Source organism: Bombus affinis, chromosome 17 (genome assembly GCF_024516045.1).
Source record: "Bombus affinis isolate iyBomAffi1 chromosome 17, iyBomAffi1.2, whole genome shotgun sequence".
Classification (NCBI taxonomy): Eukaryota; Metazoa; Arthropoda; class Insecta; order Hymenoptera; family Apidae; genus Bombus; species Bombus affinis.
The window spans coordinates 4,482,386-4,510,186 of record NC_066360.1 but is presented as its reverse complement, the minus strand read 5'-3'; the positions used below and the strand labels follow the sequence as shown (position 1 = coordinate 4,510,186).

The window sequence follows — 27,801 nt, the reverse complement described above, 5'->3', positions numbered from 1 at the left end:
CAATTTTGATGTGTGTACAGATGCATTATCTTGTTAAAAGATGTAATCGGATCCAGAAATGCGTTCTACATGATTATTTATTTGTTCTTTGATTAAACTTATGTATCGAACACTATTCATTCTCCCATTGATGAACTTGACACTTGTCAATCCTGATAAAAACCATCACGCTTCATCCTCCCATTTGTCGTCGAATTACTGACGTTGTCTCTTTTCTTTTTCCCACTGATAACTGTTGCTGCTTTAGTTCAAGAATTTGCTTTTTTCACTACACGTTGGTTTTTTTTATTATACGTTACAGACGAGAAACATTACACATGTTATTGAGAAATCAAAGATAGCCCACTTGGACTATCTTTTTGATCAGGAGCGTATTTCCCCACATTCAGTGTATTCCGGAACTTTCGCTGTCAGTTTCACTTTGGTTTAAATGAATTAGTATCATCTTTATTATGATACTGGTCTTCTTCGGCGGTATCTCTGGAACAATCTTCATGGATGTTAACAGTTTTGATCAATATCTGATTGAATCTCTCAGATTTACTAGTATGATTACTAGAAAAAGGGGATTGATCAATATAAAAAAATATTGTTCCCAAATTCAGTTATGCTATTATAAATACTTACAGTAAGCGGAGACTGTTTACAATAACTGAAACTTTTACAAACAAAACAAACATATACGGATTGTTTATGAAATCGGCAAAGTCATCAATTTGACGATTCCCGTAGAGATAGATATATTACATACAGATTTCAAAAATCAAAAAGCTTAGGAGAAAATAATTTTATGCATAAATTCTTTGGATGAAATGATTAATTTACGATGCAAAATGACTAAAGTTAATGCTATGGTTTTTGAGGTATTTCATTTCGGAGTTTGAAATCCGTCAATTTTAAATTTTACCTGTTTTGTATTACTAAACGTGAAATCTAATAGTGATGTGTTAACAAGACTGCTAAAGTAGTAAATATCATTATATGACAGGTGATATACGTCATATGACGACACGAAGCACCTTGAGTGAGGCAACTTGCGTGAAGCAAACAGTCACATTACTGCCTTTCACAGATGTACTATATAATTTTGCGTTCGGAACGACTACATGGAATCAGCGCGGCATTGATGCGATTAATGGTAAACAAGTGCGAAACTCAGCCGACATTTCAGACTATATTTTTTAATTTGTCGTAGTAATTGCATTTTCTTTATAAAATAACATCTTTATAATTGATGTTTAACATAGTCTCACAAACGTTCATTTAGATTCTGCAATGAGTTTGAATTGACTTGGCTACTTGATTACATTAACATCGAGATCACATGACAGTCCTCGTGTTTTTTAAGTTTTGTGAGGAAACTTGTGTTTTTTTTATCGATGTTTATCGATGATATTGCGTATTGTGTATGTATATTGTGATTGTTTATCGAAGCATGAAATGTTAGCTCTTTCTGTTATTTTTAATTCCAATTTGTGTAGCTCCGAAGATTAGTAATATACATTAATTCTCAAACGATCGTCCTGTTACTTCAGGGGGTGTCCTGAATTGGTATGTTCTAAAACAGTGTCTTTTTGTGACTTTTTTTAAAAGGGAAAGGAAGAAATGAAGTTATGGAACTTTGAGGTATGGTGTTGTATATATTTAACGAATACAAAAAAGGTTTTTTTAAAGTTAAAAAGAATATAACAGATTTCTACGCCTTTTTCATGGGCTGCAGTTTTCAATCGGTAGGAAAGATCCACCTCGTAAGTCTTGACTAAAACAAAAAACCAAAGGAGGCTTAAATTATTATATATTTTTCTTCTCGATGAACTAACAAAAAAGGCGAAAAATAGTGTGAAATTATAAATTTTGGCAGGTTATAGAAAAAATGTGTTTTATAAAAAGAAAAAATAAACTTTAAGAAGCTATTACAATTATTTAAATAAACTTTTTAACGAACTTTTTTAGTTCATCGAGAAGAAAAATATATAATAATTTAATCCTTTTTTGGTTTTTTGTTTCAGTCAACAATTAGGAGGTGGATCTTTCCCACCGATTGAAAACTGCATCCTATAAAATAGGCTTAGAAATCTGTTATAATATCTTTTTACTTTGAAGAAAATTTGTTTGTATTCCTTAAATATATATAAAACCATATCTCAAAATTCAATAACTTTATTTCTTTCTTTCCCTTCTAAAAAAAAAAAAAAAAAAAAATCATAAAAGGACGCAGTTTTAGAAAATTCTAATTCAAGACACTCGCTTAATCTTTTTCATTAAGTGTATTTGAAATAAAATGATACAGTACTGCACCCTAAAAATTAAGTTAATCTTGGAATCTCTTACTCTTGCCGAAGGATTGTTAAAATTATAAGAATTATTACGGTATCTAATAATATCTCAACATGGCCAATTTGTAAAAAATAACATTTATGGCAGCTATGTTATAGCTGTGCTCATTTCGTATTCACAGGCAATTACCATCATAAAAGTATTTTGGAAACAACTCTCCGCCGATACGGTCAATTTGTATTTACTTGACAGAAACTAGAACGCGAACGATTTCCACTGATGAACTCGAGAACACAGTTCAAAGTAAGTGATGAAAACTGTAGACAGAAACATTAAAAGCAAGTGATACAATTATACTCCATACTTTGTCTGATTTTCAGGTACAAGTATTTGCAACAGTATGAGGTATAGCAAAATTAAACAGTACACATCCGGAGAATCCCTCAAAATGTAACATAATTTATTCAAAACATTCTTTAATACAACCGTTATGTAGAGTTATTTTAACTAATAGTTGTATTTTGTAGCTGATATTTGTGAGCAGTATATTTCTTAGCGCATACTTGACTGATTTATTTTCATGTGAATTACTTCTAACGTACCTATATGCTAAATAGGAAGCATGGATATATTTATTTGATGCATATTTATATGTCCTTTGTTACATATAAATTATAAATAAAACAGATGATAGTAAGATAAATGATGAATAAAAACAGAATAGTTAATTAGAATTGAGAATTCAAGGGATCGCTAGCAAAGCAGCATTTGTCTCCTTGCTTTGCCTTTGGTCGGTGTACTCTCTTACGTTTGAGGTTCAATCCACGTACGTATTCTCAAAATCTCAGCATTTTCGCTAAGATTCGATTTTTCCATTATTTCTGATCTTCTATATCGTAAGATATAACATTCACGTATATGTTATAGGTTTTCTAATATCTGATAGTTTTATTGGCCATTTGTGTGCATGTCAAACAGAGAATTGTTAGAATAGGATACTACTCATCAATTTGGATGATACCGAAACATTTCATCAAAACAAACGTTCTGGACAACTTTTTACTGCATCTACATACACCGGTCACTCGACATTAGTTTTCAAGGTACAAAGAAATTTATGTTTAATATGTTTTATTTAATAATTCATTTTACAGGTTTTTACTCTGTAAACAATTTCTCAATAAATAAAGGTATATATGCGATACTTTCGACTAATTGAAGGTCGCTATTAAGTGCAGCATTCCATTCATTAATCAGTTTATCGAATATTATTTTATGCCATCCGCTATTAATACTGCCCAATCTATAAGCCAGTAATCAACTTCATTTTCTTATTCGTATAATATTAAAAATAGTTATCTCTCACACTAGTGAGTTCTGTTTAATTCGGTTTATTTGAAAATGTGGTCACCTGGAAGGAAGGTGGAAGTATTATCATAACTTAAATGTAATTGACTATTTTTGTCAATACCTTGGAAACCAAGGCCAAGCGGCGTCAACAGGTATAGAAAAATATTGCTCAGAATGTCCACCTTGAAGCTGTGTTTCAATGTTATTCAAATCGGTGATGTGTACCTGTTACCGAATAATTACCATAAAAGAATATTTATTCTGCTACTATGTGTTGGAGAAAGGTAAACCGATAAATAACAACTAGATATCAGTAAATAACTATAATAAACAAATAAATAAATTAATAAATATATCTTTCAAATTAAATTAGCGTAAAAAATGTATCATGCCCGGGTGAAGATTTACGTATCATTATGCTCGAGATTACCGAATGCTTAGCAGCTTCCATATGGATGCTGCCCAACGAGTTTCTTCGATGCATTCACTGCTTTCGTATTAAATTGTATATATTTATAGATCTAATTTCCATAACTTACCAGCTATAGTACATTTCTACTTATCAAAATCATGATATTTCTCTCTATAAGGAAGGGGATCAATTTTGCAGGAACAATTTTTTGGAGAACTAAATATAAGTTGAATCGAAATCGTCTCGATATATTTTTCTTATATATATCCTATAGATACTAATGTAAAGATGCGCTAACATCACCCAAATGTGCATATTACTAATTGTTTGTTACGCACAGATATCATGCACGTTTTATTACATATAAAATTCTATTTCTCTTTATGCTTTTGTCTCTTTTAATTATTTATATCTTTATGCATTTATAGCTTGATACGTTTATAAGACTAAGAAATTCTAACTTTCTAGTACTAATGACATTATATGCGAGAACTATCCCAAACATAGTAGTATATATTGTTACGCATTTGAAGAGAATTTATTGTGTGTCAGTGGGTATACACGCGAAATTGCCGCAAGTGGGCAATGGGAGAAGTTTATCAAAGATAATTGGTAACCTATCATATCTTAATGTTACAGTTTCGTAAAGAAGATCGGAGACGTATAAAATGGATGTCATCTGCAATATGCTGGGAGGAATTCAATCACACCTAGCCAGATCGGTGATTTCCTTTCTTCTAAGCATGTCGATATACTGCATATCTTCGATTGTTAATTATTCCTCGGAGAATCTTTCTTCCGAATCACTATCGTCGTCTTACGATTTCATAGTCATAGGCGGTGGCTCTGCAGGTACCTTTTTTCATAATATCAATAGAAACTTATACCATAAATGAAATAAAAAAGGAGAAAAAAGCGCGTACTTGTGAGTTTGCGCGCGAGAAAGGGCTCTTTAGTATCCATATAATAGAGTAACACATAAATCTAATAATACACATATCTCAACCAATGCATAACTAATCAATGACTAACCAATGCACCTTTCCTTTAGTCGCTATATCTCTTGTATAGTATATTAATGACGTATTATGTTGTTGCATATAAACGTAACTTAAGTTTATTTTGTAATACGTTTTAAATATGTATTATATTATAAATATCGTATAAACTATATATTATTGCAACATATTTTAGGTTTATCACGAAATCCATTTTGTGGTATGGACTAAATATTTTTCCTTCCTCGATGATTTGATATTAAACACAAATTTTTGAAATAAAAGTATTTCTAATATTTAAGTAAAATGATGTTTCCCTACTTATGTTCCATAATGTTCTGCCAATTTACACGATTTTAGGAGCCGTGGTAGCGAGTCGGTTGTCCGAAATAGAAGACTGGAACGTACTCCTCTTGGAAGCAGGTGGCGATGGAAGCATTATATATGATATTCCTGTTACTGCCCCCAATCTGCAGCTCACAGATATTGACTGGAAATACAAGACGGAACCCGGTACAAAGTACTGTAGAGGTGATTAATATCTAATGATACTAGCGCATGCATAACTTAGCATCCTAATAAATATTAATCCTAGAATTACCCAATACGTCTATATGAGTGAGGGGAAATTTTCGTTTTCAATATTAATAGAAACATACATATATCGTTAGCAAGATTAATACAGATTTTTACTTAAATAGTTAAATAATTGTATAGATCTATTTAGTTTAACTAATATTGTTTGAATTATACTGATGTATATATAGAATGTTTATGTACATTTACGTAGTAATCCACAAACGTTAACCGACAAATGATCTTATCGTCGAACGCGAAGGGATATAAACGCAAATCAATCAGCAACCAACATTAATAATCGATTACGAATTATTCACATCGCCTTTCATGTACTTAATAGCAAATTCTGTCTATAGCGATGGAGGAGGGTCGTTGCTTGTGGCCACGTGGCAAAGTGATCGGAGGCAGTAGCGTGATAAATTACATGCTCTATGTTCGTGGTAACAAAAAAGATTACGACATCTGGGAACAACTAGGCAATCCAGGATGGTCCTACAAGGACGTCTTAGCCTATTTCAAAAAATCGGAAGACAATCGGAATCAGAACTACTCCAATACTCCGTATCATTCGACGGGAGGTTACCTAACTGTCGACGAATCACAATGGCACAGTCCACTGGGCGAGACGTTCCTTCAAGCAGGACGAGAAAAGGGTTACGAGAATAGAGACGTTAATGGAGAACGGCAAACTGGCTTTATGTTTCCTCAAGGGACCGTTAGACAGGGGAGGCGGTGTTCCACGGGGATGGCCTTCCTGCGTCCGGCAAGCGCGCGTAAGAATTTACACGTCGCTATGCACGCACATGTTACGAAAATTTTAATAGATCCGTCATCAAAGAGGGCTTACGGTGTAGAGTTCATTAAGGACGAAAGGGCGCAGCGCGTTCTTGCCAACAAGGAGGTGATAGTTTCCGCAGGATCTATCAACAGTCCTCAGTTACTGATGTTGTCCGGAATTGGACCTGGAGAACACTTAGCGGAACACGACATACCAGTGATTCAGAATTTAAGTGTGGGTCATAATCTTCAAGATCACGTATTTGCGGGTGGCAATCTATTCTTGCTGAATGAAAAAATATCGTTGGTACAGAGCCAGTTGTATGATATTCGATATCTGATAGAATACGCCTTATTCGGAACCGGTCCATTTACTCTCTTAGGAGGAGTCGAAGGCCTAGCTTTTATCAATACTAAATACGCGAATGCCTCGGACGATTTCCCAGACATACAACTGCATTTTGCGTCATTGGGTCAGAACACCGAAGGCGGCAAAATTTTTAAAAGTCTTCACGGTCTGTCCTCAGAATTCTTCGAAACTCTATATGCGAAGTACGTCGGTAGCGAGTTGTGGACCGTGCTTCCTACGCTTGTGAGACCGAAAAGTAGAGGTGTTATCAAACTTCAAAGCAACAATCCCTTCCATTATCCGCTAATTTATCCCAACTACTTCGATAACCCGGAAGATGTGGCGACATTGGTAGAAGGAATTAAATTTGCGGTCGAGATGAGTAAAACTGCATCATTTAAACATTATGGAAGCAAATTTATACCGGATCCATTTCCTGGTTGCAAAAATATTCCTATGTATACCGATCCATACTGGAAGTGCGCTATCAGATTCTATGCCACGTCTCTATATCATCCAGTGGGTACTTGCAAGATGGGGCCTAATTCGGATTCAACAGCTGTAGTAGACCCTCGACTTCGAGTTCACGGAGTCACCGGACTTCGAGTCATAGACGGCTCGATTATGCCAAACATAGTCAGTGGTAATCCCAATGCCCCGATTATCATGATTGCAGAGAAGGGTTCCGATATGATAAAAGAGGAATGGTTGATGAAGTACGGTGCAAAGTGAGTAGGAAGTACAGGAAGTTGGAACTTTTGGATTCTTAAAATTGTATTGAATATCATTGTGATTAAACGTATTGTTTTTGGGGGAAGATTTTACCATTGATTAGAATGGTAAAATCGATTATGATTCTAATATCTTGTGGTGTTGTATTTGGTATGGTGAGATGTTTGTTAGTTGGAATACGCATTTTACGTATCTTATACGTATTTTACGCATCTTCGTCCGAATGACATTACGTTTTACTGTTGTTGCTATTGTTTTTAGTGCAATACTGCAGTTGACTTTGCTCTCAATTAGTTCTTTAAATATTTACCATTTGGTGGTTTAATTGCAAAGCGACTCTGGATTACTGTAAAGTATTGGCTTACTTATGTATTCTATTAATATCAGTGTATGATCAACTAAGCTCAAGACTGGGTGTTATTTTTAAATTGTTTAGCCTCTTTATAACTGTAAAATCAAACAAATCAGGTATTTGGTTTAGATCTGTCGACCAATATGTTGGTCTCCCTGTGGATAATATGTTGAGATTACTAGATATATTTTTAGTATTCTACCTCAAGATATGTTAATTTTTGAGCCCCATAGCGCGTGATTTGCATTGAAGTCTCCCCGTGCAATGTATATGTCACCTAAGGATTGAAAATAGTCTTCCTATTTTTGTAATGTCATTTTGTGTTGCAGTGGTGCATGTACTGCTAACATCTGGAAGTAATTGCTATTAGTTTGTATCGTAACGATGGTTGCTTGAACGTGTTCCTGACTAACTTGACTATGTATGTGATGTTTGCTAGTGTCACGTAAAAATAAAGAGAAATTTTATAAGGAAGAACAAGACTTTATTTTCACTTGGTTTATACAAGTATAAGACACTTCCGAACTCTAGCCGTGACCGTACGAGAGTGAGTCTTACAATCTTTTTACTTTCGGTCATCTGTTCTCTCATTATCCCCACTACCCTGTAGGCGTACGTGACCGTTGCTACGCTTCTGGAACATTTGGTGGAAGGGCCGTTAGGCCATAAATGAATCCTCAGGTACTCCGCCAATATACATTGTCGCCAAGGTCGCCATGTGTTCCTCTCGTCGGTCCATCGGGTTCGAAGTATGCCGACCGGGACACCATCCTGCCCGAGGTGTGTGTGTGTGTCCTGGTCTCTGATGTGATTTACGTTACATACCTCCCTCCTTAGATTGATTTTGGTCCTCTAAAATCTCAGTGTTTCTTCAGGATTGTTTTATGGAGGCTAATTGGCTAAAAGTGTGTTTTCTTCTTTGTCTTAATCGACAAGACAAAACAAAAACAAAGTGCATAACAGCTACTTATGGAGAAGGTGAAGACCGTCCTGGAAAATAAGGTTTAATACGATTACCATGTATTTTCCTAATCGAGTCATTCACCATTATTTCGTAATAAGGGGTTTTTACTTTTTCAATGGTGTACGGCCCTAACCATTCAGTATCTAATTTGTGTTTTTTATGATCATTATGAACTAATATTAAATCTCCTTCTCTAAAAATGGATTGAGGTTTAATAATTTTTTTTCTTTGATCTCTTTGGTATCTTTGTTTACTCTTCATTAGAGTTTCCCTGGCTTTAAGTAGCTTGGCATCCCATTCTCGTTTCCTGAAGCTGACCTCATCAGCGTATGTTCTTTGCGAATTTTGGGATATGGTAGATGGGAGATTGGCCTTGTGTCCAAATGTTAGTTCGAAAGGGGTATATCCAGTGGCATCATGAACCATAGTGTTATATGCTAGACACACAAAATTTAGGTTTTGATCCCATTCTGTTTCATTATCGTTTTGTATAGCTTTTAACATGTCGGATATTACAGCATGTGTTCGTTCTAGGCTTCCGTTGGATTGTGGATGGAATGAGGTGGTTTTTATGTGTTTGATCCTAAATGCTTCTTCGTATCGTTGCATTAGCTCGCTAATGAAACTTTGTCCTCTGTCAGTTAATATACGTTTCGGTGCGGAGAATATATAAATGTAATGATTCAATAAAGCATTCCAGATTGATTGGGTCTGTTGTGTTTTTAGGGGCACAAGTATTAAATATTTGGTTAGTTCATCGTGTATAGAGAGAATGTATTGGTTTCCTATCTTGGTCTTTTTCAACGGGCCTATCACATCCATAGCGATTTTGTCGTTAGATTCTAACGGGGTGTCGGTTATCTGTGGTTCCTCCTTTCCTCTTATCCGAGTAGTCTTTGATGTTTGACATGTCGCGCAAGTTCCTATTCTGCTTTTTATTCTGTCTATTAGGTGTGGGATATCATATTTGCCTCGGATTCTGTCGTACGTCTTTTGTATTTCGGGATGTCCTACCAAGTCATGATTTTCTTTTAGTACTTGTTCTATTTCCTCTTCGCTTAAACTCTGTATTGGTTCGTAAGCAAATTCTATGTCGTCGCGTTGGTCATTGAAAAATAAAAGAAATCTTTTTATGTGTGCTTTGTCTTGTGCGTTTAAGTTATTGTCTCCTATTCCTATCTTTCTATTTGTTTTAAGTATGTCTGATATTTTCTGTAACCATACGGTTTCGTCATATGGGCCCAGATATGATTTTGTTAATTGGAAAAAGTTGTCTTTGTTAGATGTTAGTTTCAATAATTTTGGTATTTCTTCTGATTTTTCCCAGTCTCTGAATTGTCTTAATAAAACGTCAGTTTGTGTTATCGCGTGTACTCTGGATAGGGTGTCAGCGGCTACGTTTTCCTTTCCTTTTACGTACTCTATATCGTATTCGTATTCCTCTAATCTCAATCTCCATCGAATCAATCGACTAGAGGGGTCCTTGCAGTTGTGCAGCCATTTAAGGGCTTGGTGGTCTGTTTGAATTTTGAATTTGCGGCCTAATAAATATTGCCTAAATCTTCTAACTGCCCAAACGATGGCCAATAATTCTTTTTCCGTCGTAGTATAATTTCGTTCAGGGGGGTTTAATGTCCTTGAAATGAAGCAACAAGGGTGTCCGTCTTGTGAAAGGATGGCTCCTAGACCTTCATTACTGGCGTCCGTTGTTAACGTAAATGTTTTCGTATAGTCGGGGTATTTTAGTACTGGTGCTTGGCATAGTCTTTCTTTTAATGTATCGAAGCTAAGTTGTGTTTTGTCAGTCCAGTGGAATTGTATGTCTTTCTTAGTTAGTTCCGTTAACGGTTTGGCAATTTTCGAGAAATTCTTAATAAATTTTCTATAGTATCCGGCTAACCCAAGGAACGATTTTACATCCGTAGGATTTTTGGGTAGTTTGAAGTTCTTTACTGCTTCTATCTTTTCAGGGTTAGGTTTTACTCCGTTTGCTGTCACTAAGTGTCCTAAATATTCCAATTCGGGTTTTAGGAATTCACATTTATCCGGTTGTACTTTTAGACCTACTTCCCTGAGTCTTTGGAGTATAATGGCTAGGTTTTTATTATGTTCCTCTATCGATTGCCCGAATATAATGATATCATCGAGATAGACGAAACAGTGATTATTAATTAAACTTCTTAACGCGGTGTCCATCATTCTTTGAAAGGTAGCGGGTGCGTTCTTGAGCCCGAATGGCATTCTGTTATAGTGGAAGTGCCCTTGTGGTGTGCTAAATGCAGTGTACTTCCTCGAATTCTCATCCATGGGTATTTGGTGGAATCCCGAGGATAAGTCTAAAGCGGAGAAATATTTTGCGTTCCCTAGTTGCGATAGTATATCGTCAATGTCGGGTAATGGATATGCGTCTTGGTCCGTTAATTCGTTTAACTTCCGAAAGTCAATCACTATTCGCCACTTTTGTTTCCCCGACGCGTCGATTTTCTTTGGGACGACCCAGACGGGAGAGTTATAGGGAGAGTCGGAGGGTTCTATAATCTTTTTGTCTAACATTTCCGTCATTTGTTTGTTTATTTCGATTTTATGGTGTTCGGGAGGACGGTAGGATTTTACGTTGATGATTTTATCTTCTTTCAATGTAATGGAATGTTTAGCAAGAGATGTACATGGTAATGTTTCGCTGCCTAATTAAATACATCCATGTAATAGAGAAGAATCTTTTCTACAGGTTCTCTGAGAGGTTTTTCTATGTGCGATAGTCGAATCGAAGATTTGAATTTTTGGATTTGATCTATGGTATTTGTATTTTCGATAATGTTAGAAACTTGAATTGAGGACTTACCACCATTGATAAAGCACACTGGCGTTGGCTTCCCTTCGAGGTATACAATTTTTTGAATGGTTTCTCCTGGTGCAAGGGTTGGTTCTTGTTGCAGCAGAAGGGTGTTGTTATCTAATTTCAATGTTTCGTTGGAGAGTTCGAATCGATATTGATTCAAACCGGGTAAGCCTAATACGCCATCTTCTATAATTGGGAAATCGTCATCTATTAAAGAGAAGTCTATTTTTTTGTCGAACAAATTCAATTTGACTTTGGAATTAGATTCGTATTCGGAATGTCCCATGGAGAATTTCTTTGTGTCTGGTATTGTTGTCTTTCCTGGGTAGCATCTTTGTTTAAGCAAGTTGATTCCTGCCCCGGAGTCAACGAGAAATCGCAATCCTGGTCGTCCTGGTAATTGTAATAGTATTGTGGGTAATCTTCCTGAGGTAGCATTGTTAATTCTGATTGTTCTTGAACGTGGAGGGGCTTTTCTTTGAGGCGGTATCGGAAAATTTTGGCATTGATTTGGAAGGTGTCCCAATCGATTGCATTTGGGATATTTCGCTTGCGTCCTTTCGCTTAATGGTCTGTTTCCAAACTTCGTAAAATTGTTCGTTCTTGGTAGAATATTTTGTGTGAGTGGAGTTTTATTATTTGTGTTACTGGTAATAGCGAGGCGATTGTCTGCTGGATGAGAAGCCTGGTTACGATAAAATGGCGGGGCGGTTGTTTGTCGCGTCATCTGTCTGCGAGAGCTGTGCTCGCGAAAGTATCTTTCCATATTCATTGCTTTCCTTTCTGCTTCGATGAGGTTTGGGGGGGGATTAGCCATTAGCGCCTGCCCTATTTCTGGACGAAGGCCTCCTACATAGTCGGTCACAGAGTCCATGTATAGTTGCTCGTTCATCACCCGTCGAGTTAGTTCGTCTCTATACTCGTTGGTAATGCTGTGTTGGAGTTTGTTAAAAACACTTCGAAATCTGATGTTATAGTTTTGCACGCTTTCGGTTAATCCTTGCCTCATTCCCCTTAATTCGTCCTGTTGTTCTCTCACTGATACTTGCGCAGCTACATTACGTCTCAATGCTTCATACAGAGATTCGAATTCGGTAATACGAATATTGCGGATTGCCATTGCGGCTTTTCCTACAATCTTCTCTATTTTAATCATTTTTAGCAATAGTGTTGGTTCGCTACACATCATTCTTACTTCTTGTATTTCATGAATAAAATCCTCCACGTCTATATCATCCTCTCCGTTTAATATCGGAATGCATTTTAATGCACTCTCAGCTTTTAGCTCTGGTTGCGTATATTGTTCAGGAAAAGTCCTTTCCCAGGATGGTTGAGGTGGTGTTTGAAGTAATGGGCGAGATTCTCGAAGGACCGATAGATCTTTAGCGGTGTGGGTTACTTCGTCTACGGTTATTAGGGAACTGGCCTCCGATACATTTCCCGTTTTTGTTTTTGCTACAACTTCATCCATACGCAGTGCAAGCATACTCATTTGTTTCTGCATTGCATCAAGCAAAGCTTTAACTGTTAGGTCTATTCCGCCGTTAGTTAAAGCGGCGCTAACAGTTTCGGTTTTGTCTTCTCGTGGCGTTGCCATTGTTATACTAATTGTGCTGTCTGTTCTCGATCTGTATTTGACAAAAGAATCCAGGGCTTGCTCACCTTGATCGTTTAACCCGTAGGAAAGGTTCCGTTGCGGTGTTCCTTTGTCGAAACGTTGAAAGTGTCTGCTCTGTTACAGTGGTCCACTGATCCTCAATCTTCAAAGTTGACCGTAGCCCGAAATGCGTAATTTCGTTTTCTTGAAGTTGATGGATCCTGGCAGGATCGCCAAAATGTCACGTAAAAATAAAGAGAAATTTTATAAGGAAGAACAAGACTTTATTTTCACTTGGTTTATACAAGTATAAGACACTTCCGAACTCTAGCCGTGACCGTACGAGAGTGAGTCTTACAATCTTTTTACTTTCGGTCATCTGTTCTCTCATTATCCCCACTACCCTGTAGGCGTACGTGACCGTTGCTACGCTTCTGGAACATTTGGTGGAAGGGCCGTTAGGCCATAAATGAATCCTCAGGTACTCCGCCAATATACATTGTCGCCAAGGTCGCCATGTGTTCCTCTCGTCGGTCCATCGGGTTCGAAGTATGCCGACCGGGACACCATCCTGCCCGAGGTGTGTGTGTGTGTCCTGGTCTCTGATGTGATTTACGTTACACTAGCAACTTACTCGAGGACGGTTAGCATCCTTCCTTACTTACTAACTTAGTAAATTAACCAATTAACAGCGACGACCATTTCCCTCACTTTCCCAACGAAAACTTTCCTTAACGAAGCCAATGATCTCGTATCCTTAGATACACCAATCACAGTTTTCCTCCGCAGCATTATCGTCACAGAAAACACAACTCCTCGACGTACCTTGAGCAGTCATCATCTTAACTTGTAGCGCGCACTCTGCTCAGTCGCTATCTTAACTCGATCGGTATCGTTCGAGATGTAGCCGAGAAGCGCGAATCGTCAATTGTAGTCGGGACCTCTACGTAAAGTGTCGAAAGCGAGTATTGTTAATAAACATACTGTTTAAACATTTCCGAGTGTTTCTTTGATACCTATCACGTCCTATCCATCTCATAACTTTAATGCGAGCGGACCGGAATGTGAAAATTGGAGCGCCCATATTAACCGCGGTAGCGTCGGATGGAGACAACACAGACGTAGGATTTACAGAGTATCGTGCGAACAGGCGAACAAACAAGACCTAACACGAGTACGTCAGAAAGATGCGACGGTGGAACGTCGAAAGGTTCCTTCGTATCTTCGAGTGTGATTTCGAAGATGGATGCAAATAAAGTAGCAGCCAAATCGAAGTAGTTTCGAATCGGTGGTGAGGTCATTCATGTTTCTAGACGTAGACTGTATCGCGTAATAATTTAACGACTTATTGATAAAATGTCGATCTCAAAACAGGAGATCGAACTCTTTATTTCCACATACTTGTACAATGAAATAAATGGTTCGCAGTTCACAACGATAGACTTTAAGTTTAGGGTAGTTCAGACATATGCAGACTGCAGACTCCCTCGGATGATTTCGGGAGGAATATTTATATTATTTTATTTGTTGGAGTGGGAGAAAGACTTTGGTCGTACGGATGTATCATATGGTTGGATGTTACTCTAGACTTTGGTTGTACGGATGTATCATGTAACAACTGCGTGGTATGTCGATCGTCGAAGCTAGAAACGCGTAAAAACGCGTATTTTTTACTTAATAATTGTAATTTGTTGTGTTTGTTGTCTGAGTACTGCATTTCGCTCATTTATCACTTTTGTACTTATACTTACACTTGCACTTACACTTATACTATACTTATTTCAATACATTTTTCTATTACAATCCACTCGTTCCTCTATCAGTTAACCTCAACATGTGTAATTCACACACATACATATAACTGATGCACCTGAAAAATATTCACACGATACAAATCGTCGCTTCATCGAACCTGAAATTGATTAAGAAGTGATCCATAATTCTCAAGAAGTAAGAAGAAGTAACAGGTTTCCCAAGAAGCTGAAAAATGGATGGGCATGGCTGGACAAAAGGCGGTTCAATCATCCAGAACAAGTTGGCTAACATTCGCCGAATGCATCAAATGAATATAGAAAAGATGGTGAACATTATGTGGAATATTTGCCGTGAAAGTTGTTGTAGATGAAGTTCACTCCGTCATTGCTAATGGCAATCAATATGATCTTAAATTGTTTAGATACTGTTTGTATACTGAAGCATATCTAGCATTTTTAGATTTTCTGTTACAGATATTTAGATGCATTAGCACATTGTTTCAGAGTTGCAAAATTTTAATTCATTGTTTGATAATGGAATATCATAGAGTTTTGCAGTCAACAGCTGGTAATTTTTTTAGTATGATACTGTTATGATTGAAAATAAAAATTTGCATGAAGTAGATGCTTTCAATCAAAATGATTTACCCCTTCTGAAGTTATATTGGGGCTCAAATATGATTTATATAATTTAATTGCAATTAATGTAATATTAAAAATTAGTATGTAAAATATAATTTATGTTGGTGCTCATGCCACAGATATTATCATCAAGCTAAGAAATAGTACAGCTAAAACTGTAAAAACATGCGAAAGATTAGAGATTTTTTAGTTGCCAAAAATGTTATTGATTCGCCTTCAAGGTATAATTAAAGACTCGCATTTAATGGGCCATTTTTTAACTCCTTAAATTTCTTAAATTCGCTTACTACTTTACACACTAGCAATCAAGACTCACATAATTAATTATGACATCAAGTATGTTGCATTTGTGACATATTTAAATGAAAAATTAATAAACAAGATGTTGTTAATGTATTTCAGTATTTCAGAATTTACGAATTTATCTTAGCCATCTTGAAAATTGCAGAGAAAAAAGAGAATATCTAAACGTTTCAAAATTGATTCGCTATGAGTAGCGTAGTTGTTTGCGAACATTCCAGCCGCAGGTTCGAATACCGGCATTCATAGTCGTGTTTTCACGATTTCTAGAGGAATAGAAGGGAGTGGTCCGGATGGTTGGAAGAACATTCTCCAAACCAAATGAAGATAGAAATCTTATACACAAGCGGTACCTATTACGAACTATACACCTCAAATTCTTGTATGTGTGATACTGCTTTCCATTCGCGTATACGCCGTAAACAAGTTCTGCCCAGCAATTTTCAATAATATTATGGTCCCGGGAACGTGCAGGCCATGGCAAAACAGATATATTATTTTCATTAAAATATGATTGGAACAATTTTGATGTGTGTACAGATGCATTATCTTGTTAAAAGATGTAATAGGATCCAGAAATGCGTTCTACATGATTATTTATTTGTTCTTTGATTAAATTTATATATCGAACACTATTCATTCTCCCATTGATGAACTTGACACTTGTCAATCCTGGTAAAAACCATCACGCTTCATCCTCCCATTTGTCGTCGAATCACTGACGTTGTCTATTTTCTTTTTCCCACTGATAACTGTTGCTGCTTTAGTTCAAGAATTTGCTTTTTTCACTACACGTTGGTTTTTTTTATTATACGTTACAGACGAGAAACATTACACATGTTATTGAGAAATCAAAGATAGCCCACTTGGACTATCTTTTTGATCAGGAGCGTATTTCCCCACATTCAGTGTATTCCGGAACTTTCGCTGTCAGTTTCACTTTGGTTTAAATGAATTAGTATCATCTTTATTATCATACTGGTCTTCTTCGGCGGTATCTCTGGAACAATCTTCATGGATGTTAACAGTTTTGATCAATATCTGATTGAATCTCTCAGATTTACTAGTATGATTACTAGAAAAAGGGGATTGATCAATATAAAAAAATATTGTTCCCAAAATCAGTTATGCTATTATAAATACTTACAGTAAGCGGAGACTGTTTACAATAACTGAAACTTTTACAAACAAAACAAACATATACGGATTGTTTATGAAATCGGCAAAGTCATCGATTTGACGATTCCCGTAGAGATAGATATATTACATACAGATTTCAAAAATCAAAAAGCTTAGGAGAAAATAATTTTATGCATAAATTCTTTGGATGAAATGATTAATTTACGATGCAAAATGACTAAAGTTAATGCTATGGTTTTTGAGGTATTTCATTTCGGAGTTTGAAATCCGTCAATTTTAACTTTTACCTGTTTTGTATTACTAAACGTGAAATCTAATGGTGATGTGTTAACAAGACTGCTAAAGTAGTAAATATCATTATATGACATGTGATATACGTTATATGACGACATGAAGCAACATGAGTGACGCAACTTCCGTGAAGGAAACAGTCACCTGTGCTACATAGCTTTGGTAAACACGTGCGAAACTTAGCCGATATTTCAGACTATATTTTATAATTTGTCGTAGTAATTGAATTTTCTTTATAAAATAACGTCTTGATAATTGACGTCTTACAAATGTCCAATTGGATTCAGAAATGAGTTTCAATTAACTTGGCTATTTGATTACATTAACATCGAGACCACATGGCAGTTCTCGTGTTTTTTTAACTTTTGTGAGGAAATGTGTGTTTTGTTTATCGAAGTATGAAATGTTTTTAATTCCAACTTGTGTAGCTCGGAAGATTAATAATATACAGTAATTCTCAAACGATCGTCCGATTACTTCAGGGGGTGTCCTGAATTAGAATGTTCTAAAATAACTTTTTGTGATTTTTTTTTAGAAGAGAAAAAAAGAAATGTAGTTATTGAATTTAGCAGTGAAAGGAGAAAATACGTAAACGTTTCAAAATTGATTTCTTCATTAGTTCATAAAATTAAAACGAAAGATACGAATATATAAAAACCTAAGATGACTAAGCAGGACTACGCAGCATTCCAACTGCGAGACTACTTTCCAACCTGCGAGACGTCAAAATTTTTTAATAAAATATTAGTTTTCATACGATAACATCTACAAATAAATAATTTAATATAAAAATAAATATACGTGTACGTATATGCTATAGCAAAACCTTGTTATTATTCTGTTTATTATAGCTTTCAGATTTCTGTTTGTAATAAAGTTTTTATTAACTAACTTAAAATCCATCGCACGCATTATAGCCAATATCATTGCCTTAATCGTTAATTTCTGTAACATACTAATTTTTTTATGTCATCTATTAATTGTCTTTTGGACACCCTACGGTCGTTTGCATAATCTCGCAATAAATCAATCGTTTCTGTTTTTGATTTGTATAGTTAATTCTATATTATGTTGAGTTCCTTGTATACGAACAACCTTTATCCGCGAGATATCACTGTGATCATACGTCTTTCTCTGTTTTCTCAATTAAGAGTAACGAAGACAGACATATGGTCGCAGTAATATCGCGCGGAATTGTACTTGTGTAACTGTACACTTACCGTAAAGAAGTGTCTATCTAGTTGATTAACGAGCAACTAATATTAATGTTAAACGATATCTGGCCCATAGAAAAATTACCTGTTCTTTCAACGTTTCCATTTGATTCAGTGCGCTTCGTTGTTCGCCAAAACCGAGTGCTCAAATACAGCAATGATTCAATAGTTGCCGGTTGCAGGCGTATGATCGACAACAGTGTGTACATGCCCTAATAATTGATGAACAAAGTTTTCAATGTAATTTCCTCATTCTTCATTTTCGACTAGTTGAATTGCCGAAATTTTGTAACATCTATGGTCCAACTGCCTGTATGCAGATGTCGAAAAGAACCAACAATCTCTGGGATCAACAAAATGCTGCCAGCATTTTCATCAGCAATAAGTTTAATGTATGTAAGAGTTGACCACAAATAGAATTATAGTAAATAATAATTCGATTCTAGTACATATCTAACTTTATTCTAAATCATTCTGTAATTTAATATTTATAAAAGTAGACAGAATCATTCGATTTTCTATGTCTGTACCAATGTAATAAACATACATACAGATATTGTAAATTCACATTGTTGCGTTATGCAGAAAATTGACCGCATTCTATCAAATATGTATGTACAAACCATATCCACAGGAAGAAGGAAAGAAATTACAAAATATAGTACTTAACGTCTGTAACAATTTTTCTTCATCGACGCTATGCTTTTCTCACACTATACGTTTTAATTGCAATGCAGTATATCAACATGAAAGGAACGTAGCAGCAAAAATTGTTGAACCGCTACATTATTAACTGTTTGTTCCTCGATATATTCGGATAAACAGAATCCTACCGGACTAATTTGTATTTGTTAAAACTTAATTTACCTGGTATTCATTCAATTAAGCATGATTACATTCTGACTCGAATTCCGCTATTCGCAATATATGATGAAAATATAATTCCAGTTCATAATTATACGTTTCTATTATGTAATAAACAATAGCAGTTGCTGTAAACTAATTTGTAAAAATTGCTGACTTATTTAAAATATTTAAAAAAAATTATTCACTGTGAACTCCGTTTCTTGAACCATTCCTCTTTTATCATATCGGAACCCTTCTCTGCGATCATGATAATCGGGGCATTGGGATTACCACTGACTATGTTTGGCATAATCGAGCCGTCTATGACTCGAAGTCCGGTGACTCCGTAAACTCGAAGCCGAGGGTCCACTACAGCTGTTGGATCCGAATTAGGCCCCATCTTGCAAGTACCCACTGGATGATATATAGTCGTGGCATAGAATCTGATCGCGCACTCCCAGTATGGATCGGTATACATAGTTATATTCACGCAGTCAGGAAATAGTTTCGATAATAATCGGCTTCCATAACGTCTGAATGAGGCAGTTCTACTGATATCGATTGCAAACTTAATTCCTTCTACCATTGTCGCCACATCTTCTGGTTTTTCGAAGTAGTTGGGATAAATCAACGGATGATCGAAGGGATTGCTGCTTCGAAGCTTTATGATACCTTTGCTTTTCGGTCTTAAAAGTGTAGGAAGCACGGACCATACGTCCTTTTCAAGAAACTCACCAAATACAGTATCGTAGTATTCTCTTTTCAAACCGCAAATTTTTCTAAAAACGCTGCTGGAGCTCAGACCCAATGCCCCAAAGTGCAATTGCATATCTGGGAAATCGTCGGAGGCATTCGCGTATTTAGTATTGATAAAAGCTAGTCCTTCGACACCTCCTAAGGCGGTAAAAGGACCGGCTCCGCATATGGCATACTCCAGCACATGTCGAATATCATACAACCTGCTCTCTACCAACGATACTTCTTCATTAAGCGAGAACGTAATGCCCCCCACAAATACATGGTCTTGAAGATTATGACCTACACTTAAATTCCGAATCATTGGTATCCCGTGTTCCACTAAATGTTCTCCAGGTCCTATTCCAGATAACATCAGTAATTGAGGGCTGTTGATAGATCCTGCGGAAACTATCACCTCCTTGTTGGCACGAACGCGCAAAGTCCTTCCATCTCTAAAGAACTCTACACCGTAAGCTCTCTTTGACGACGGATCTATTAAAATTTTCGTAACATGTGTGTGCATAGCGACGTGTAAATTCTTACGCGCGCTTGCCGGCCGCAGGAAGGCCTTCCCCGTGGAGCACCGGCTTCCCTGTCTAATGGTCCCCTGAGGAGTCATAAAGCCAGTCTGCCGTTTTCCATTAATGTCTCTGTTCTCGTAACCCATTTCGCGTCCTGCTTGAAGGAACGCATCGGCCAGTGGTGTGTGCCATTTTGATTCTTCGACAGTTAGGTAACCCCCTCTTGAATGATACGGAGTATTGGCGTAGTTCTGATTCCGATTGTCTTCCGATTTCTTGAAATAGGTTAAGACGTCCCTGTAGGACCATCCTGGATTGCCTAGTTCTTCCCAGATGTCGTAATCTTTTTTGTTACCACGAACATACAGCATGTAATTTATCGTGCTGCTGCCTCCGATCACTTTGCCACGTGGCCATAAGCAGCGACCCCCCTCCAGCCCTGCAGGCAGAACATGCAATAAAGTATATGAAAGAGATGCGAATAATTCGTAATCGATTACTAATGTTGGTTCGTGATTAATTTGCATTTATCTCTTCGCGTTCGACGATAAGATCATTTGCCGGTTAACGTTTGCGGGTTACTACTTAAATGTACATATATAGATGAGTATAATTCAAACAATATTAGTTAAACTAAATAGATCTGTACAATGATTTAACTATTTAAGCAAAAATCTGTATTATTCTTGCTAAAGATATATGCATATTTCTATTAATATTGAAAACGAAAATTTCTCCTCACTTATATAAACGTATTTGATAATTTTGGTATTAATAATTATTAGGATGTAATGTTATGCATGCACGAGTATTATTAGATATCAATACCTCTACAATAATTTGTACCGGGTTCCGTTGTGTATTTCCAGTCGATCTCGGAGAACTGCAGATTGGCGGCAGTAATAGGAACATCATATATTATGCTTCCATCGCCACCTGCTTCCAAGAGGAGTACGCTCCAGTCTTCTATCTCGGACAACCGACTCGCTACCACGGCTCCTAAAATCGTGTAAATTGGCAGAACATTATACAACATTCCTAATAAGAAAAAGTTAATTTATTTAAATGCTTGAAATATTTTTATATCAAAAGTTGGTAGATCAAAATTCAAAATTTGTCGATACTTTAAATCGAATTTTATGATAAACCTAAAATATGTTTACAAAATATACTTGAAAGTCATTATATGTCGGCAATAGGAAGTTAAAATTTGTACGCCAATTTGCACAAGATCGCACAACGTCATTACTATACCACGTAACAGATATAATCAATTCTTCTGCCACGCAAACTCACAGTTATGTTTGTCTCTGTCACACTTTTATTAGGTTTATCATGGTATTTGTGTCGATAGCATCAAAAAAGCATACCCGCAGAACCGCCACCTACAACTATGAAATCGTAAGACGGCATTAATAATTTAGAGGGAACATTCGTTGCGGAGTAATTAACAATCAAGTACACGACATATAACGACACGCTCACGAGCGCCGTAAGCACCGATGCGGTCGTTCCTGATTGTAATCCTCCGAGAATGTTGTTTACGACATCCATTTTGTACTTCTCCGGTTTCCCTTATCGACCTGTAATAATAAGTATTGATAGCTTTCTAATAATCTTCATTCGCATAATAAGACGAAATAACAGGCAATTAATAATAAGTAATAAACACAATTTGGTGATGTTAATGCGTCTTTCAATTAACGTGGACACTTAGGAAAAGTATTTCGAGACAATTTCCACAACAGTACTCAATTTTTACGCGTATTACGATTTTATCTAGTTCGTATTCCGTCCTTGATAAATAAAATAAATGAATAAATATTTGTTCTGGTAAATTTGTTCTTGACAAAAGATTAATAAAAGCATGTATGTTTAACAAGCCAAACTATTATAATTCTTGCTTACAAAAAAAACAAAACGGGAACCTGTACCTTTGAACCATGGTACAATTTTCGTTACACAATCTAATTTGAATAAAAGTATGAACATAATCGACATTTACAGGTATCGTACGATACTGAATATTAGAGCAATAAATTTTGTTGCTGTCACTATATCTCTTCCACAGAAAGATCATGACATCGTCAGGTAGAAACATACCGCAACGTGCAAGAAACGATCATTTAATCTGAACGTATATGAAAAAATTCTTTAAGCAGCATCGATATGCAACATGTCAAACATTCAGTAAATATTCATGTAATGATACGGAAATCTCCAACCATTCGTGTTACATTTTCTACGTCTATTTATCTCAAAAGATCTATTCTTTAAATTATTTGTATATTTATTTATTTCACTTATTTACTGATATCTCATTTGTCCCTTCGCACAGCTTTGGAGCTATCATTTTTACATTCTTGATCAACTTATCTCTAACAAATAACAGTGCAATAAATATCTCTTTGTCAATTGGTTAGAAAAACGTACACCTCACCACTTTGAATGACCTTGAAACACTTTATCAAGGTTGGCATTCTGAACAATCTTTTCCTATACCTATAGACGCCGCTCGGTCTTAGTTTCCGAGATAATCGCAAAAGACATCAATTAAATTTTCATTACGATTATAATTCGTCCTAGGGCAGGTGGCCAAATCTTTCGAAAAAAGCTTTACTCACTAGTGCGGAGATAGCAATTTTTAATTGTATACAACCACAAAAAATGGGTCATAATTCCGGCTGAATTTATGACCATTGGCATAAAGTAATACTCGATAAATTGATTGACATATGGACTCTTGTATCTTTCACCGATCTTCAATTGGTCAACAATGTAACAAATAATTCTACCGTCACTGAAAAATTGTTTACAGAAGAAACATTTGCGAACTGCTATATAATACGTACGAAACATAAATTTCTTTCTACCTTGAAACTTAATGTCGAGTGACCAGTGTATGTAGATGCAGTAAATAGTTGTCCAGAATGTTCAATGAAATGTTTCGGTATCATCCAAATTGATGAGTTGTATCCTATTCTAAACAATTCTCTATTTGACATGTACACAAATAGCAAATAAAACTATCGGGTATTGGCAAACATACACGTGAATGTCTTAAGATGTAGAAGATCAGAAATAACGAAAAAATCGAATACTCGCGAAAACACGGAAATTTTAAGAATACGTACGTGAATTGAACGCTAAACGTAAGAGAGTGCACCGATCAAACATAAAGTAAGGAGACGAATGCTTCTTTGCTAGCGGTCTCATGAATACTCAATCTTGATTAATTATTCTGCAACATAGCCTATATGCAACGAAAAACGTAGAAATATACAGCATACAAATATATGCGTGTTTCTTATGTAGTCTATACATACCTTGAAAACATTTCTCACGGAAATATATTAATCAAGTGGATGCTAAGATATGTATTGCTCATAAATGTGGACGACAAAATAACTATTGTTATTTGAAACAACTTGTTACGTAATTGTTGTATTAAAGAATATTTTAAACGAATTATGTTACATTTTTCATGTATGTCCCATATTCTTGTCGATAAGAAGCACAATTGAATGATCAGGAATTAAGTACCCGTGAGTTTTCTTCTACCGCATATCAGACAAAGTATCGAGTGTAATTATATCAGTTACTTTTAGTGTTGCTATTCATAGTTTTCACCATTTGCATCTTCATCTTTCTCCAAAGGGTGTTGGAATGATGCTCTGACTGATCTCGCACAGCCATACATTTCTGCGGGGTGATATCCTCGTTTCTTTTGAATGGATACGGGTGCAGATGAAGCGCAATTCAAATACTACGACAGCAATTAAAAACTAAAGCAGGACGAATAATTGAAAACTCACGACTGCACGAGAGGTGCGATTTCATACAAAGAGATATACTAATAAAAGTAATTTACATCAAAGTGAATAAATATGCCGCGTGACGCAATACACGCGCACGATAATATTCTAATGCAGAAACAGTTTATGACACACGAAATGTTTATGCTGCAGTTAAATCTTTCACGTTTTTTATTTTCTATAATCTATGTGCATTCGGTTATCATCTATGTCTTCAAAGTGTACATATCAAAAGATCCAAAGCATCTGATATATTATATTCTAGGTTCTATCTCATTTTATGTTGTAGGCCTTCTCCTATTGACAAATAAGGATTCAGAAGATAGCTTATTTCATATTTTTTAATGCAAGAATACACGAGGGTTCGAACGCTCGACTCAATTTTCAGACGGTTCTCTCACATTGCTTTTTCCTAAATGACTCTCGCCTTTTACTTCAGCCTCTTAATCCTTAGAATATCCTTTGTCCACGAGGCAGAAATATCTCGGGATAAAAAATTTACGAAGCTAGAGAAAAAGAAAATATGCTAAATCATGTAACGAAATAATTATAGATTAAATAATCTATATAGTACATAATTACATAACGAAATAGAAGTGAATTTGTTTGAAAATGAAATTATTTTTTTTTTTTTATTTATTAGAATATTTACAACCAATTCTCGTTGAGAATTTTCTTAGAAGTAACTTCATTTGGCGTGATACAATGACATGGATTATAATAGCTTTATATTGTTGGTTCTAGTAGAATCTAAGGATTTAATCTAGAGGGTATTTTCTTTTTAGTCTCCGGGTCTGGTCCGTCGTGTCTAGTAATTGGGTGACTAATGGGTTGTGGTGGTTGTTGACTCTTGTGTTATATCTGCTTCTGGACTTGTGTATTTCATCTTTGACTGTAGGTATCTTGAGGTCACGGTGGATTGTTTCGTTGGTAACATACCAGGGTGCATTTAATAGGGATCTTAGCGTTTTCGATTGGAAGCGTTGGAGTATTTCAATGTTGGAATTACTTGCTGTTCCCCATAGTTGGATTCCGTAGGTCCAGACTGGTTTTATTACGGCCTTATAGAGCGTAATTTTGTTCTGCGTGCTTAGATTGGAGCGACGGCCAATGAGCCAATAAAATTTTTTGAGTTTGTCCCTGAGTTGTTTGGATTTGTCTAGGATATGTTGTTTCCAGGTTAATCTCCTATCCAGAGTCATGCCCAGGTATCTGACTGTGTCTTTGTTGGGAACTGTTATATTGTTAATGGAGACCTGTGGGCAGGTTTGTTTTCGCAGCGTGAAGGTTACATGTGTGGATTTTTTTTCATTAATTTTGAAACCCCATTTATGGGACCACTTTTCCATTGAGTCGAGACCTCGCTGGAGAGTGGATGAGGCTATTATCGGGTTGGCGTGGGACGCTAATAGCACTGTGTCGTCGGCAAATGTTGCTATGGTTATTCCTGTTGATATTGGTAAGTCGGCAGTGTAGATGGAGAATAGAAGGGGTCTGAGGACACTGCCTTGGGGTATGCCCGCTTCTATTGGGAAAGTTGTGGTAATGGCGTCTGCGTATTTAACCATGAATTGCCTATTGGTTAGGTAGGACTTTAGGATGGAATAGTAAGTGTGTGGTAACACTTTGTAAGTTTGTAACGGAGCCCTACGTGCCATACTTTGTCGAATGCCTGTTGAATATCAAGGAATACCGCTGAGCAGTATTTTTTCTTTTCTAGGGTTTGGCTGATATTGTGTGTTATTCGGTGGATTTGCTCTATTGTGGAATGCTGCTTTCGAAAGTCGAATTGATGATCTAGCAGGGTTTTTAGATCCTCTAAGAGTGGGAGGAGTCGATTCGTTAGCAACTTTTCGAATAGTTTTGACAAAGTGGGTAGAAGACTATTTGGACGATAGTTTCGTGTATTGGCTTTCCGGGTTTAGGGATGAGTGTAATTTGTGACGTTTTCCAGGTTTTGGGATAGTATTCAAGGCGAAGAATTGCGTTGAAGATTGAAGAAATGAGTGCAATCCCTTTTACAGGTAGTTCCTTAATTGCTTTGTTACTTATTTGATCATGTCCCGGTGCTTTCCCGGGGCTCAGACGATGGATTAATTCAGTAACCTCTAGAGAAGTGAAAGGTTTAATGGGGGGAGACATTTGGAAGGGAGAATGCAGGTATTCTGTTATTTCCGGAGCGGTATTGGAGGAATGAGGTTTAAAAACGTTGGATAGGTAGTTGGCGAAGAGGTTGGCTTTTTCTATAGGGCTTCTGTTTTCTGTAGGGAATCTGTTTTTTATAGGGATTGCCATTGGTTGGGGGCTTCTTTTTTGTTTCATGGTTTCGTTTTTTTCGTAGCGCTCTTCTTGAGAATCGCTTTCTTCATCGTTTGAACTTCCTTCTCTGAAATTTTTTTTGTTCCTGCTTACCAGGTTTGGAGGCGGGTAGAGTTTCCGCGTCTCTTGTGCAGCAGATCTTAAACGTATTACTCAAATTTTCATTGTGGGTCCAGGCAAAAAAGTTTCTGACCAACACTAAAATTTCCATCGCGGCTACAGGTAAAAAAGTTCCTGGACAACATTAGTTCGTTTCTTGTTATGCAACGCTGTCTTGTAACGCTGAGTTATCCCCAATACAAGTGCTGCACCAAGTGGCCAAATGCTGTAGTCGTTCCTCATTCGCTATTAAAACCTATTGAGATTCCGTCATCAACAAACCGCCGACACAGACTAGGTATACGAATAGACAAATCACCTTAGAAATCTTTGTAAGCCAGCGTAACTACCATACCGACATAGAAATTCAATACTGACATTAGCATCCTCTACTCGTAAACAACGACAACGTGATTAAGCATTTACTAAAGGGACGTGCTATTTCGTGGATGCTGTATATTGTATTATAGACATACGCATTTAAAAAATTATACGGTAGTGCAAAGCTCAGTTTCAAAGAGGACATAAATTGGTTATGGCAGTAAGTACTATCAGAAATTGCTATTATTAAATTGTATGACTTCAAAATCGTGAAAAGTCTTTAAAAATTACTTTCACAGATATATCATATATTATGTATGTACTTTAATAAATAAAGTTGGTCACAAGTTTATAATTTACATCGTATCTCACAGTCTGAAAGGAAATCAATATGCTTAATAATTTACGCGAGGCATATTTGTTGAGGAAAAGAATTTCCATAATCTTCATACTACGATTATATATAGTATCTCCTTTATCTTATATACTATGTTTATACTATATACTACTTTATATGCCATAATTAGCTTGCAACCTATGTCTAGAGGACGAAGGAAATAAATCACAAAATGAAA

At 36.3% G+C, this 27,801-nt stretch overlaps 2 protein-coding genes across 7 annotated transcripts in view; one reads left to right on the top strand and one right to left on the bottom strand.

The window, feature by feature from the left end:
• The window catches only part of LOC126926033 (glucose dehydrogenase [FAD, quinone]-like), a 64,824-nt gene extending 57,176 nt beyond the window's left edge, over positions 1-7,648 (top strand). For 2 of the 6 annotated variants that reach the window (XM_050742138.1, XM_050742140.1), the window contains 5 exons: positions 2,805-3,103; positions 3,205-3,380; positions 4,679-4,891; positions 5,398-5,568; positions 5,973-7,622. In XM_050742138.1, the coding sequence (XP_050598095.1) occupies positions 4,708-4,891; positions 5,398-5,568; positions 5,973-7,474 (1,857 nt within the window). In that variant the 5' untranslated portion in view covers positions 2,805-3,103; positions 3,205-3,380; positions 4,679-4,707 and the 3' untranslated portion in view covers positions 7,475-7,622. Of the gene's footprint in view, positions 1-1,049; positions 1,139-2,458; positions 2,581-2,657; positions 2,728-2,804; positions 3,104-3,204; positions 3,381-4,678; positions 4,892-5,397; positions 5,569-5,972 lie in introns of those variants that run through there. The other 4 variants (XM_050742141.1, XM_050742137.1, XM_050742136.1 and 1 more) reach the window with 4 other exon arrangements.
• Positions 1-22,226, bottom strand: part of LOC126926345 (glucose dehydrogenase [FAD, quinone]-like) — a 66,917-nt gene extending 44,691 nt beyond the window's left edge. The window contains exons 1-3 of the mRNA XM_050742649.1: positions 22,043-22,226; positions 21,501-21,710; positions 19,435-21,111 (exon numbers count right to left, since the gene is read on the bottom strand). Of these exons, the coding sequence (XP_050598606.1) occupies positions 19,616-21,111; positions 21,501-21,710; positions 22,043-22,226 (1,890 nt within the window). The 3' untranslated portion in view covers positions 19,435-19,615. The remainder of the gene's footprint in view (positions 1-19,434; positions 21,112-21,500; positions 21,711-22,042) is intronic.
• Between the last annotated feature and the right edge of the window lie 5,575 nt (positions 22,227-27,801).